General features: G+C 39.7%; 1 protein-coding gene across 4 annotated transcripts in view; it reads right to left on the reverse strand.

Moving 5' to 3' along the window:
• Positions 1-13,509, reverse strand: part of APP (amyloid beta precursor protein) — a 176,983-nt gene that overhangs the window by 73,233 nt on the left and 90,241 nt on the right. For 2 of the 4 annotated variants that reach the window (XM_008631658.2, XM_008631657.2), the window contains exon 6: positions 2,884-3,051. The exons of the other annotated variants lie outside the window; for them this stretch is intronic. In XM_008631658.2, the coding sequence (XP_008629880.1) occupies positions 2,884-3,051 (168 nt within the window). The remainder of the gene's footprint in view (positions 1-2,883; positions 3,052-13,509) is intronic. 4 annotated transcript variants of the gene reach the window in all.

A 13,509-nucleotide genomic window follows, 5' to 3' on the forward strand; every position in this document is an offset into this window, starting at 1 on the left:
TTCCAGCAGAAAAGGAAAAAAAACGGCCGAGAAGAGGAACCAGCAGCTCCTTTCTCCGCAGCTCCTCTCTCTGGACGCTGAGAGCGAACTGAATCCACACCCAGGTGAAACAAAAAGGTGGCCAGGCCCTTTTGTCTTTTCTTAAGTACCCGGCGATTTATCGTCTTAGTAACTGAATGGGGGAAAATTCCTTTAACAGGAAAAAAACTAGGTCTCTTAAAAACCCCAACACTAGTTTATCCTGAAAAGCAAACTATAGCTAGACAAAGGAAAGATGTGCTTTAGCATTCATCTTGCCTCCTGCCTAATAGAGGCTTGATTTTTGTTTTAATAGGACACAAGGGAGCAACAACAATCTGAACTTTGGAGAGAAAAGAAATAAAGAATGGAATAAATACATTAATAATAATGAAGTGAGGAGGAGGCACGAAGATCAAATAGAAAGACTAAATTAAGGGTGACGGGGGGAAAAATGACAGGAGAGAACAGAAGTGGCCTTGATGGAAAAACTATTCTACACTGTTTTTCTTTTCTTCTGTGAGATTGGGGTGAGGGTAGTGTCTGTGCTACCTCTTTCAGCAACATTGGATTAGTACTAAACATAAGACATCATTTCAATGGTGAAACTTACTACATTCAGCACTTCCAATTATTTTCATTACAATTTTTATTCAGCAAAAATACGAAGAATAAGCAGAAACAGCATGGTGAGACTGAAACAGTACATGAAAGGAAAAGAAAAAAAAGTTACTTCAGGAATAGAAATAACAGGTGTATAGGTGAGGGTATAGAATACACTGACATAACATTAAAAACCAGGAATGAAAATATGTGGATACAAATATTGCTGCTAGCAAGAGTTTTTCTTGCTTCTTTCTAAGCCTGTGAGATACTTTTCTCCCTCACAAAGATAGTAGCAGAGTTCTACAAACTATGAACACCTGCAACCTTGCAAAGCCTTGTTTATGGTACAGTAGAAAAATATTTTGACAATGGATGTTTTAGGATTCTAGTCAATCACCCCAGGGAGGTGGCTGATCCTTCATCCAATTAGACTATGAAGAAAAAAGTCTATAAAAGAGTTTGTAAAATAAATAAATAAATCAATCTTGCTGCACAATTCCTGCCTGCTGGATCTCTCTCCTCTCCTCCCTATGGCTGCGGGATACAGTAATAAAAATGTAACTGAAATAGCTTGGAAAGTGTATCCGCATAGACTCAACTCTTGTTTGAGAACCTACTGAAGAAAAAAAAGTCAGGGAGAAAAAAACCTACGGGAGATACAAAATCAGTTTGAGTTGCACAAATAAAGTCAAGCAAGCTCAAGTACTCAGCCTAACTACATTGTCCTTAAAGAGAAAATTACTTAGACCAAAAATTTGGAATTCCAAAATAAACCAAGAGAATCATGGAAATGGTAATAGTCTTGTCATTGTTTTATTGAAATGAATCTGAGGAAAAAAACACCCAGACAGACAACAACTTCCATTAGACAGAGCAGAATCTCCTGAGCAGAAGAGAAGATAATTTATCCTCCCAAAGAGAGGATGCAGAGACAAATCATGTTTTGCATCTCTGGAAATATCTTACCTAACACAGGAATGGCTCAAAATGTTCTTCTGTTAGTAAATACATTAGACCTCACTCCAACCTCCTGCACAGATCTCTCCCTTCACTACATCTTCTGTCTTGTTGCAGAAGCTGATCACAGTTCATGAAATATCCTCCTCACTCCCATCATGGCAGATTTCCCCACGTCCCTTCCCTGGAGCTTTGCCATGGACAGCTCTAGAAGACGCTGAGATAAAATGCAGCTGGAGCATCAGTGCAGCAATCCTGCCTCCAAGACTGCTCTTGCTTCTGCTCCAGTAAAATACAGGTAAGCTCCTCTGCTCCATGACACACATAGTAACCCTTGCTAAGGCTCTTCATTTGTTTGTGTGCATTTTTAACCCTTACTGAACCCTTTAACCTACTTACTAAAAAATGCTCCTAGGCCAATTTTGGAAAATATTTTACTAAAAGGAGCCCTGAGATGCTGCTTGTGTTCTGCTCCTCTGTGCCCTGTCCACAGGCAGGGCAGTGAGACATGTACTCACTCTTTAATGTGTCAGGTGTAAATGTCAGCTGATGCTCTCCCAGGAGTACCTGCTTGCAAGGCACATTGGGAGAGGAGTGTACAAGAGGCTCTCAAAACAGAACCCATCTGATAAAACTAGCACCTAATTTATCAGCTTCAATGGTGCATGGTGGAGAAAGCCACCACTCTGAATCAGTGCAAACATCCTTTTTCAGTGAAAACAGTCATTAAAACATATGGTTGAGTTAACGTAAGTGGGAGATGATTCACCACAAGTGCACCACAGCCCTTAGGGAAATGTAAAAAATCAAATTTTTTCATTTGTCTCCTTTTCATTGCAAACACATACAAAATTCAACCAAACTAAAACCAAACAAAGCCAAAAAAATCTGGAAATACGCATTCTAATTTTTTTTGCTTAAAAAAAAAAGGTCAGAAATACAAGGGAATACACTATAAGAACTATGAGATATTTTTAAACTTACCTGAGGCTTCCCCTAAAGTTTGTGCTTTTTCCTGCACATGCATTGTACATGCACACACACAGACACATGAAACGTCAGTACGCTTTGACAGAGAATAGAGAGAAGATGGGTGCGAAAGCCTCGCCTGAGGAGGTGTTAAGCTCTCAGCCCCCTACTCAGAGCCCACCTACAGTGCCAAGAAGTCACCCACTACCATGCCAGGTTAGCAAGAGGCCAAGGAAGCCTGAGTGGTGAGCAGAGGTGTGGACAGACCGCGGCTGGGGTTAGTGTGAGCCCAGGCCCGCTCCCCACACGGCGGGAGCTGTGGAGGGCACTTACTGATGCTGCCACAGACCGCCATGCAGTATTCCTCTGAGTCAAAGTTGTTCCGGTTCCCGCCACAGCCGCCGTAAAAGAAGGGTGCACACTTTCCTTCAGCAACGTCAAAGTACCAGCGGGAGATCATCGCGCGGCATGGCCCAGTCTCGGCTTGCTCAGAGCACACCTCTAGTCACAGGAGACCCGGAGGAACCACATTTAGCATGGAAATGGTATCGTCTCGGCTTCTTAATTAGGTGTCTCTCTGTGTCCACACACTCAAACAGGGAAGGAGATCCACCAAGATGGTGCTTTAGAAGGAGATTCACCAAGAAGGAATTTTGGGGAATAGAAAACCCTTCCCCAGAGATAATGAAGGTAAATTTTGAACTGACTCAGATTCCTGCCACAAAGTCTCCTTAGCCTGACTATATCTGATGTTTTTAGCAACTTTATCTGTACACACTGAGAGGTGTTGCCTTGAAACCAATGTGGAATTTCATCTGCTTCCAGGCCAGAGGGGTACAACCACCAACTGACTGGGGGTTTGCCGATAGCCCTGGGCAAATCCCTGCCCAAGCAGCTTACTTGGTACTTGAAAGGAAACGTCTGCAAGTAGGAGACACATTTTCTCTTCTTTTTTAGGTCTACATACCCTCCCTGATCAAATTATACAAAAGAAAACAAACAAACATTTAAGCATTATAGTGGAAGACAAATGTTTTTCAGACACCTATTTAAATGTAGCTAGCGATGAAGAAATTCCCTTTTGCAAGCTACCCAGCATAGGGTTTTCAATTCACAGTTCAAGGGCTCACATACATAAAATTACTGCGATAGCTTAAACCATCCATAGGAGGAAATCTCACCCCCAATGAATACACATACAGGAAAAAAGTTAAAATTATTTGTGCTTGTGTTCACTGTGAGCTGCCATAGTCTCTGCCTACATCCTGCAACACAGGGAAACCTGAAGGAAGAACCAAACCACACAAATTAAAGGAAGACAAAGCAAATTCTGCCTGCAATTTGGAGTTCAGCCAATTACACATGTAAACGTATAGCCCTTTACCAATAATGTTCCAAACAGACAAAACCAGTTTCATCTTTCAGTGTGCTGCACAAATAGTTTCAAATATACATAATATTAAGCACCAATAAATCCCTCATTTACTTTCATCCCACACACTAACTGGCAAACAAACTGCCACGTTAAACTAGAGGCTTCTAAATTCTCTGCATAAATTTGAATTTTGTGGAAAGCAGATTCCTAAGGGTTGAAAGGTAGGAAGAAATATCAGTGCACCAGCACTGGAAATCCTCTGCAAGCTCATCACCTCTCAGATGCTGGCTACAAAGAATCCTGCTTCTCAGTGTCTGTCCTGATCCGTCAATTCACTATCCTCAAAAGCACACAAAAACCATAAATAGGTTTTAATGTCCAATTGTCACTGGCAATACAACCTACATTTCCTTAAATATACAAAAAAGGTACAATTTTACATGTGTTTAACTTACTCATGTATTCTAACTATAAATAATATCAAGAATCAATTTCAGGAAGCATACATTTAGTCTGAGAGAAACAGATCCAAGATTATGCAACCATCAAGGATGTGCTAAAAATGCTGTACTTCTGTACGGAGAAATTAGGCAGAAAGGAATACTGAGGTTTTACTTGAAGAAAAAACAAAGTAAGTATCATTAATTGCATAGCACATTAATTACAATTAATTGTATATTACCATATGATTAATTATAGACCATATTTAGTATACAAGTAATTCCCCTGATTTATTTTAAAATCAAATCCAGCCATACTACCCAATTATACAGTCAAATCTTGACAAAAAGCTAACTTTGCACAGTCTTGGAAAAGCTGTCACATGTCAATTAAAAATTAATACTGGCTTCTGACATAAAACGGACAGGTATGTCCAATTAAAAGAATTTTTACTGACAGGAAATGTAATTTCTGAAAATACAAAGGTCTCAACAATTCAGTCTTTCTTATTTAATGCTGATTGTGGGCCAGCCTCTAGCAACACAGTAAGCATCTTCCAGGTTTCTTTCAAAATACTTGTTTTGCTATAAAAACCGATTTATTTTGCACTGTTATCAGGTTGGAAACTGTTTACAGATTTAATCTGAAATTTCCTATACGTACCTCTCTCACAGAAATAGCAACAGAGATTTGAATGTGCAAAAGCAAAGGTTATTGTCCATCAGATTGGACTTTGGAACTGGTGAATTAAGTCATTTATACACATGAAGATGCACTTGAACAAGTGTTCAGTAAACCACAGAGTAACATTAAAAAGAGCAAGCCTGAAGCTTTGCAGCCCACGTTGAGGCCATGGCCAGGCCTCCTGCCTGACCTGTCACCTCCCACCACGGAAGGGACATCCTTCCCTCCAGCCTGCACTGCCAACCTACTGCTCTTGGTGAGACCTACATGGTACTTAGGTCACCACAGAGAGAAATGCTCTATTGTCTTCTAATGTTTATGACCTAAATGGAGAATAAACAAGAGAGGGGGCAGTGGTCTGGTTTACTGTTTCATGACGGCTCTATTAGAGTGAAGAGTGGTGCCAGTCCAGTCTAGGAAACTTGTCACTGCTGTCATTCATCCCTTTCCCAGTGTCACCACCCCTATCTGCCATTCTCTGTGGAGGGCTCAGAGTAGCATTCCTCCACCTCTGCTTTGGGGCAAAGGTACATTTTTAAACTAGCTTCTATTCCTGGGCAATGGTCCCATCACCCCTGTTCATGGGCCAGATGCTCCTCCCATGCCTCTCTATATCCCCATCCATCACTTGTCCTTAAAAGAAAAAGCCACCGCATTTGGTTCTCAGATGCAACACCTCAGCTGAGAAGATAGGGAAATGAAGTGCTGAGATTGGAAACTCAACAGGTTTTCTCAGGCTGTTAATCCAACCACCACTTCCCTTTCCTTCTGCTGCTGCCAAGTGTAGCAATTAATGTCTATGAGAGGTAACAATGGTATTTTAGCAGATATTAGGAGCAGGCAGGCAGCATGCACTGCTAAATGATTCACTGTGGGGTATGCCCAGCCCCTGCCCTGGACGGATCTCTGCTGAGATAAGAGATTTCGCAGTTGCCCAGCAGGACTCCCTGGAAAGGCAGCCACTTTGGTCACAGCGAGAAAAGACAGACCCACAATCCTTTAGGAGACACTATGCAGATCATTTGTAACCCATTGGCCTGTACCCATCCCAGATCCTCTGTAATCCATTGGTCCTTTACTGATCCCCTGTATCCCTATAAAAGCAAGCCCTCTGGCCCCTGTGGCTCAGAGAGGGTTCTCGTCCCTGGCTTTCCCTTTTGCCGGAGGGGACCAACAATAAAGCTACCTTCCATGCAGAACCAGCCACACGAGCCTCTCCTCTCTCTCTGGTCTGGCTTGGCCGGGAGGCTGCCCTGCAGAGCTGAGCTGGAATCACGAGCTGATAATCACTAAAGAGCTGGCAGTCTCAGCACGGTCCCTCCTAGCTAGCAGCTGAGGGAAGACACCGGGCCTCGGGAAGGCGATTCCTTTCGGGAACATCTCCCCGGACCGGTCACCTCTTCCTGGGTCAGAGCCGCTGACCTCACCACCAGCTGTAATAATTCACCAAAAAATTAAAAGCTGTCTTTGCTTCTTATTTTAATTCTGTTGCTGAAAACTGAGGCAAAAGATGAGTTACTTTTTGCAAATGTGCAAAATACCACAAATAACTTGTATCCAGTACAGCAGTAACAGTGAGCTTTGCTTTGTTTGAGGAACTTGCTCACTCTTCCCCCTCCAAAGACAAACTTTTGCCTTGAGTTTCAAGAAATTGGATACAATTAAAGAGGACAAGCCTTTGCCACAACCCAGGTTCATGAACAGCTGCTGTTAGACCCTTCAGAGTTTCCAAATCAACCTACTCCAACACTCAAATTTCTCTCATCCTGTGTCCTAAATCACAGGTGCTAATATCTTTGTTCTCCAAAACATTAGACATGACAAATTACTTTTGAGATAATCAGGAAAGCGTAATTCAATTTCCCCCATTCCATGCTTCTTGTACTTATTTCAGCATGTTGGGGCAAACCCAGTTGTTTCTAACCAAGCCAGCAACACTCCCTGAAGGACAGTGCTGTGGCAAAGCTTGTTGATTTGCTTTTAAATTAAGTAGTTGAATACTGAAAACTAACCAGTTACATTAAACACTGGCACTGACTGTGTTATTTTTTCTTTGCAAAGCACGGATTTCAGCACCCTAGGAAATACAGTCTTCAAGTATGTGGACATTGATTTATACTGGCTCTATACGAAGTACTTCCATAAGCACTCATTTACCAAAATGCTGTAAGTAGAACTCATTAGAATTTATGTGCAAACATTTTAGATACTTATGATGATCACTTTTTACAGAGGGAAATATAAAATATGGTTCTGAATGGCAGTTTAAATTTTTCATTACCATTTTTTTCCTGCTACTTGAAGAAAACTGATTTCAAATCAAAGTGAAATTATAATTGCTTTATTTCAAAATCTCAACTCCATGCTTTTTTTTCCATATGGGACTTAAATTTTTAATTACAACATTCTCAATAGAGGAATTGGAAATAAAATTTTATCTTCTAACAGGGAGAAGAATTAAAGCTACATTTACATATTTCTATCACTGTAAATATCAAGTTTACTCAATATTTTTCCAGTGTATGAATTTATATACGTGATCATGAGAACTAAGCTCATTTAATGCTGGCAGTCAGCCCCAAACCTTAAATCAGAAATTAAATTTGAAGAGATCTAAGAAAAAAAGGACCACCAGGAGGAGTTAGGTTACTAACTCTGACCTGTCCTGGAAATTGGTTTCCCATGTCTAGTTTACACCTCTGAGAAACGTATTTACTTTAATGCTACAGAAGAAAGGCTTATAAATACTGCAAGGTCTTGGAAAATATAGACATGGTAATGGAAAATATACTGTATTGATGAGCGTTTCTGTACTACCAGTCCTGCACGTTTGAAGCTGATATAAAAGCACACACAACTAAATCATACTGGGGGTCTGAACCAGCCCACTAGCCCTGGTGTGTGTTTGCTGTCTGCTCAAACTGTCAATTCAAACAATCACACGGGACTTGAACACCTCTTCAATGAGGACCTCAAACACTCAGTTGCTTAAGTATATGGGATCAGATCTTTTATTTTACCATTTATATCTTGCTAAAGAACAGAGTAAATAACTGGTAACTGCAAGAGAGGCCAAAGGAATGAACCTCTCAAATATGTATCATGAGATATATGCTCCCCTTCTTCATGCACTAGTATACAAAATATCATGACTGGACTCATTTTGGCTTCCATATCTTCAGGAATTGAGCTATAGTTTGAGGATATTAGTATGTATGCCTCTATATTAGTCTTTATTTTTAAACTAGCTGAGAAAAATTAGGCAAGAGCAAATGCAGTTTTTCTTTTAGTTATACTCTGTGTTCTAAAAAGGCACAACTGTTTTTACTCAATCAATCAAAAGGGAATATTTGAAGATCATTTCACTGAAACAAAACTTCCTCATTTTGAATATATAGTTAGAAGAGGCAACCAAATTTTAGTTTGAGTATTCGAAGACAAGAGCTAATTTCAAAAGATGTTTTTGGAATTAGGAGAAGACAGCTGTGAAGCTGGCACATGCTCTAGGACTAAAGTTGGTGCTCAAGCTACACAATTGCTAAAATGCTTTTTACAGAGAAAAAAAAGCAAAATGATGACTTCTCAATGCAATACTGAGGACAGCTCCTCTAAAGCTGTTAAATACCCTTAAATTGTAATTTCCATCCTGTGTAATCAAGATCGAATTTCTCTCTATAATGTTTATTCTTAAGCTATTGCAAGGGCATATTTAGAATATTAAAAAAAATTAATGGTATACTTAGCTAAAATACAAAGCCTCATAACACTGAAGTGGAACAAATGTGTGAAAATATATTTTCTATTTCTTGTGCACAACAGAACTACACTTGGAACTAATGTGCCATTAAGTTACCACTGATGGCCAGAACGCAAACAAAAAACCCAGCCTGATTTTTAAAATCTAGGTCAATACAGTTTCATGAATTTATGTGTTTTAGAAAAGGTACTATTTCCACATAACATCATAATTCTGCTAACACGGCATAACAGTGAATATGAGGATTAGCCCAGAAAAGCATTCCAGTCTTTTTATACAGCAAAATCTTCAGCAAAAAAATATGCAATTAATTACTGCTTCAGTATAATAAAATGACATTTTCTCTAGGGAAACAGATTCTTGGTAATTTTTTCTGGCAGGATATATTTCAAATGAAATTACTCTCCACCTTCCAACTTTACATAAAATAACATTAAATAATACTAAACTGTGTTTAGTATTTCAGTACTTTTGCCCTCGACCCAAAAAGGTAATAGTATGTTGTGTCTGCATCAACAAGATCACCAGATTTTAAAGAAGATTTCCTCCAATTGCAACATATAATAAAGTATTATATTATGGTGGAATAGCTGTATTTAATTTTAATTTAAATTAAAATGCCTAATTAAAAGCTATAAATGAAAATCCATTAGGTTAATTTTATCAGTTCTTGTTCATAAATTAGAGCAGATGATCATTCTTAATGAAGATCTCATAGCAAAAAACTCCAGTGGATCTACCCTAATGTATACTATTTATATAGCAACCAATCATGTTTTCTTGATATGAAATGCAATCACACATCATATCTCTCCAAATAAAGCATACTGTATAGTCTTGAAGCCAAGGAAGAAGAACAAGGAACTACTACTGCAGTACAAAGATGACAACCTTTTAAAGAAGAAAAGTTGCCCTGGTAAGCTGTGGACTCCCCATCCCTGGAAGTGTTCAAGGCCAAGATGGACAGGGCTTGGAGCAACCTGGTCTAGAATAAGGTGTCCCTGCCCATAGCAGGGGGTTGGAACCAGGTGATATTTAAGGTTCTTTCCAACCCAGACCATTCTATGATTCCATGAAAGTGGGGCAAAGCTACGGAGTAGAAAAAAACCCAATTAATGTAGCATACACTACTAATACTGTCCCAAAATTCCCAGCTGATGGGTCTGGCAATCAGGGTTAATTTTTAATCAGGTCCCTTTCTTTAGAATATATGGTAGAAGTCACTGAATAGATTTTAAATCTTTCAGCTAAAAATCTTAAGAAAAAAACCACTCATGATGGATCAATGACACTAAAACCTACCATACCAAAATCAGGCTACTTTTCTCTTGCTAGGAAACCAGCATATGGTCTCTCACTTGCAACTCCAGACTGTAAATACAGTTAAAATGTCATGTGAAGCAGCACTGCTTAGATTTTTCCCTAACTGTCTAAAGAAATCCAGCTGAATTAGAGAAAGCAAAACCAACTGATAAAGGGCAATATTACACTGCTGGAGGAGGCAGGTGAGGCTGATGCTGCCAATTCCCCCACATCTGCTGGCAGGTGTGCAGAGAAGCTGCCAAGTGTTTTGTGCCAGACTGTTGTGCTGACCCTGCTGCTCTCCTCTAATGAGATCTGACTGTGATGTTGATGGGAAGCACTAAGCGAAAACTACTTTTTCTTTCAAGAGAGACTAACTTTTCTTGTCACCTCCTGTGTCCTTCTGCTGTCCTGTGCAGAAGGACAGCAGAAACAATGATGGGGGAAGCAGTGCTCCTGCTTGTGTCCATCATACACTGGAAAAATCACGGGGAGCCTGGATCCTCAGAAGTAGCTCTGCAACACCCATGACACTGTGGCAATGATAGCAGAAATTAAACCACTCCCTTGCCTAAATCCTGGCCAGCAGAGTCACTTCCCTTGCTCCACACAGAGACAAAAATCAAGAGCAGGGCTTCATAAATGAGCCATATTTTCTTCAGCACAAATTCAATGCTAACATCTCCCTGTGATCAAAGGTAGATTTGACACTAATTTCACCATCTGAATCCCTGTAATCTCAGACCCACAATTATCTGGACTTAACATCTGAAGCCCAGCAAGAGCATATCTAAGTGTTTAAACAGGGTGTGCTGCTATACTCCATATGAATTGACAGTAAAGATGATCTCTAACAAAAGGTAGGAAAGTGAATACTGGCAAATACTGGGCTATGGAAAGTTTATCCACATTTTTTACTAAACACACAGAAATGTGGTTGCTGCAGAAACTGAATGAAAATACTACCCTCCTGCCAATGGACCTTTCTCATTCTCTAGGCAAGACTAATTTCCTTTTCACTGAAAATAAGTGATTCTACTATTACTATTTTGGTCACAATTCATTAAAATATGCACCGAAATAAAACTGCCTGAAAAATTGATTCTTCAATAGCTCAAGTATCTTTAAAGTATAACACTGCATTTATGCTTTTTAATTATTTATGGCTGATATCAGTCATTCCACTGATTTGGCAGAGAAAGGGCTCAATACCAGCCCACTATTAGATCCTTACTTACGGATTTACAACAGCTGTTCACATTTGAAAAGCAGCTCCTCTCAAATTGGATAAACCCACTCCGTGTTCTTTAATGCTGAAGACATAATATTAGTTACAGCTTCATAAAAGTGGCTGTAAAGGGTTATGAAGAGCATCCTAGGGTATGTTTTATGACTAGTGCTTGGGCAAGGCAGCCTGGAGCAGAGCTCAGTCCACATGAATGAAGCTCTGACACTTCAATCCTTCTAGAGAGGCTTTCAAGGTGTCTCCAAAGACCACTTCTTAACACATACGTTCTCAACAAGATCCCTCTGCGTCTTTCATTTACAATGACAGTGACAAACTTGTGTTTGCATCAGCAAGACGCTAACCACACAAGTTCCTATGCTGGATCTGCTGCCTGCACTGGGAGGACAGGGACCCTGTAAGCAGCTTTCTCTTGTGTGTAGCAAGGGAAGCAAAAGCAAGGATCAAGGCTATGTCATTTGGACACTTCTACTTTAATAAATAAGCAAGCACATTGCATAGTACAGCTCTGTCAGACACCACTTACTCTCCAGGACAGTCCCTACAACATCAGTGCCCCAGGAAGGCTGAAGGTCAGGAAGCCCAAAGGTTTGCAGCAGAACTGCGCTGAAAACTTGTATTGGTAACAGATTGCCCTCACCTCACTTGCACCAATGCGTATTTTCCTCACAGTCACCCAAGGTGGGAAATGTTAGACATGGGAAAAACAATATGCTACCATTTCATAATCAGCAAATATATACATTTCTAAATGGCTTCTAGAAGGTCACTTCAATAGTTTACCTTATCTTTTACATGTTATGTATTATATTCAGGTGATTGTACACTACTTTCCTGAAAGCTATAAATCTTAACCTCTTTGAAACATCACCCTCAGTAAAGAAATGTGTTCTACCAAACTTGTCATTTCCACTCATCCAAAATCCCATTAAAATCAAAAGTACTTTTTCTTTTTTTTTTTTCTTTCCCTTTCAATATTCATTTACCAGCGAGAACAGGGCGTTTTATCCCCAGGCGGTAAAAGCTCATATATGGAAATATGTTTAATTGGTTTAAAGATTTGAACATAAACTGCTCCCACCCCCTCCTCACTGAAAAGGTTCTCCAACAACTGAGCAAAACACTCAACAGTTACATAAGACAGAAACACACAAGACTGAGTTGCCAGGCTTAGAAAGAAACATTTGCAAGTGATTTTAGCAAAGCTTTAGTGCTCCATGTAGACTGAACTGAAAAATATAACCAAGTAACTCTGCTTTTCCAAAGCATCCCCTGGGCATCCTTCTGTACCCTGGTATGATAAATTGTAGCCAGCACCCTCTCCTCTGACAAACATTGGAACCACGGCTCAAGAGAAAGGGACACTGCCACATGCAAAATGTGGGACTCCAGTACTGCTGGAGTCCCAAGAATCCCCAGTGGCAGGGGATGGGGAAACATGGGGAGAGGAAAGGAGGCAGGCCAGATGTTTTCTGCCTCATTTCACAACTGCCCCAATTTCTATCATTTTCCCTCTGCCTCCTGCATGTCAGAACTCCTTTCTTTTCAAATGTAGTCTTTAATCTCATTTCCTGCCACCATCTCCAGCATTTATCAGTAAAGATGTAAACTTTGTAGAAATACTGGGATCTATTTTACTGAGATTTACACCCAGACTGAACTGTATTATAAAATAGAAAAATAAGGATAATTAATTCCAATATGCATTGTAGGAGAAATATGGCATTTAAAAATAATATGTTGCTACGCTGCCCATTAATAAGGGTAAAATTCAAAGTTTAAAATGCAGTCCTGTTAATAACTAAAAAATAAAATGAAAATTCAATTTTAGAAATGAAGAGTTCTTTCTCACTCCACGTATCCTATTTTTTCCTATTTCCTTCTTCCCCACTCAGTAGAACTCATTAGTTTAGGTTCATTTTTCTGCATAGTTATTTTAAATTAATCTAATTTCACTGAATTATTAATTCATGAAGAAACATAGCAAACTGGTATCTAACAGAACCACAAAAAATGACCCATCACTGCTCTTAATATGAGAGACCAAACCAGCTCATGCGACCTCCTGCTTGGAACTGATAGTCCCTATCCTTCTGTAACACATGTGCATGATAAACCATACACACTTTCCTGTCCTATTTGCTAAATATGGCA

Source organism: Corvus brachyrhynchos, unplaced genomic scaffold, assembly GCF_000691975.1.
Source record: "Corvus brachyrhynchos isolate BGI_N302 unplaced genomic scaffold, ASM69197v1 scaffold3, whole genome shotgun sequence".
Lineage (NCBI taxonomy): Eukaryota > Metazoa > Chordata > Aves > Passeriformes > Corvidae > Corvus > Corvus brachyrhynchos.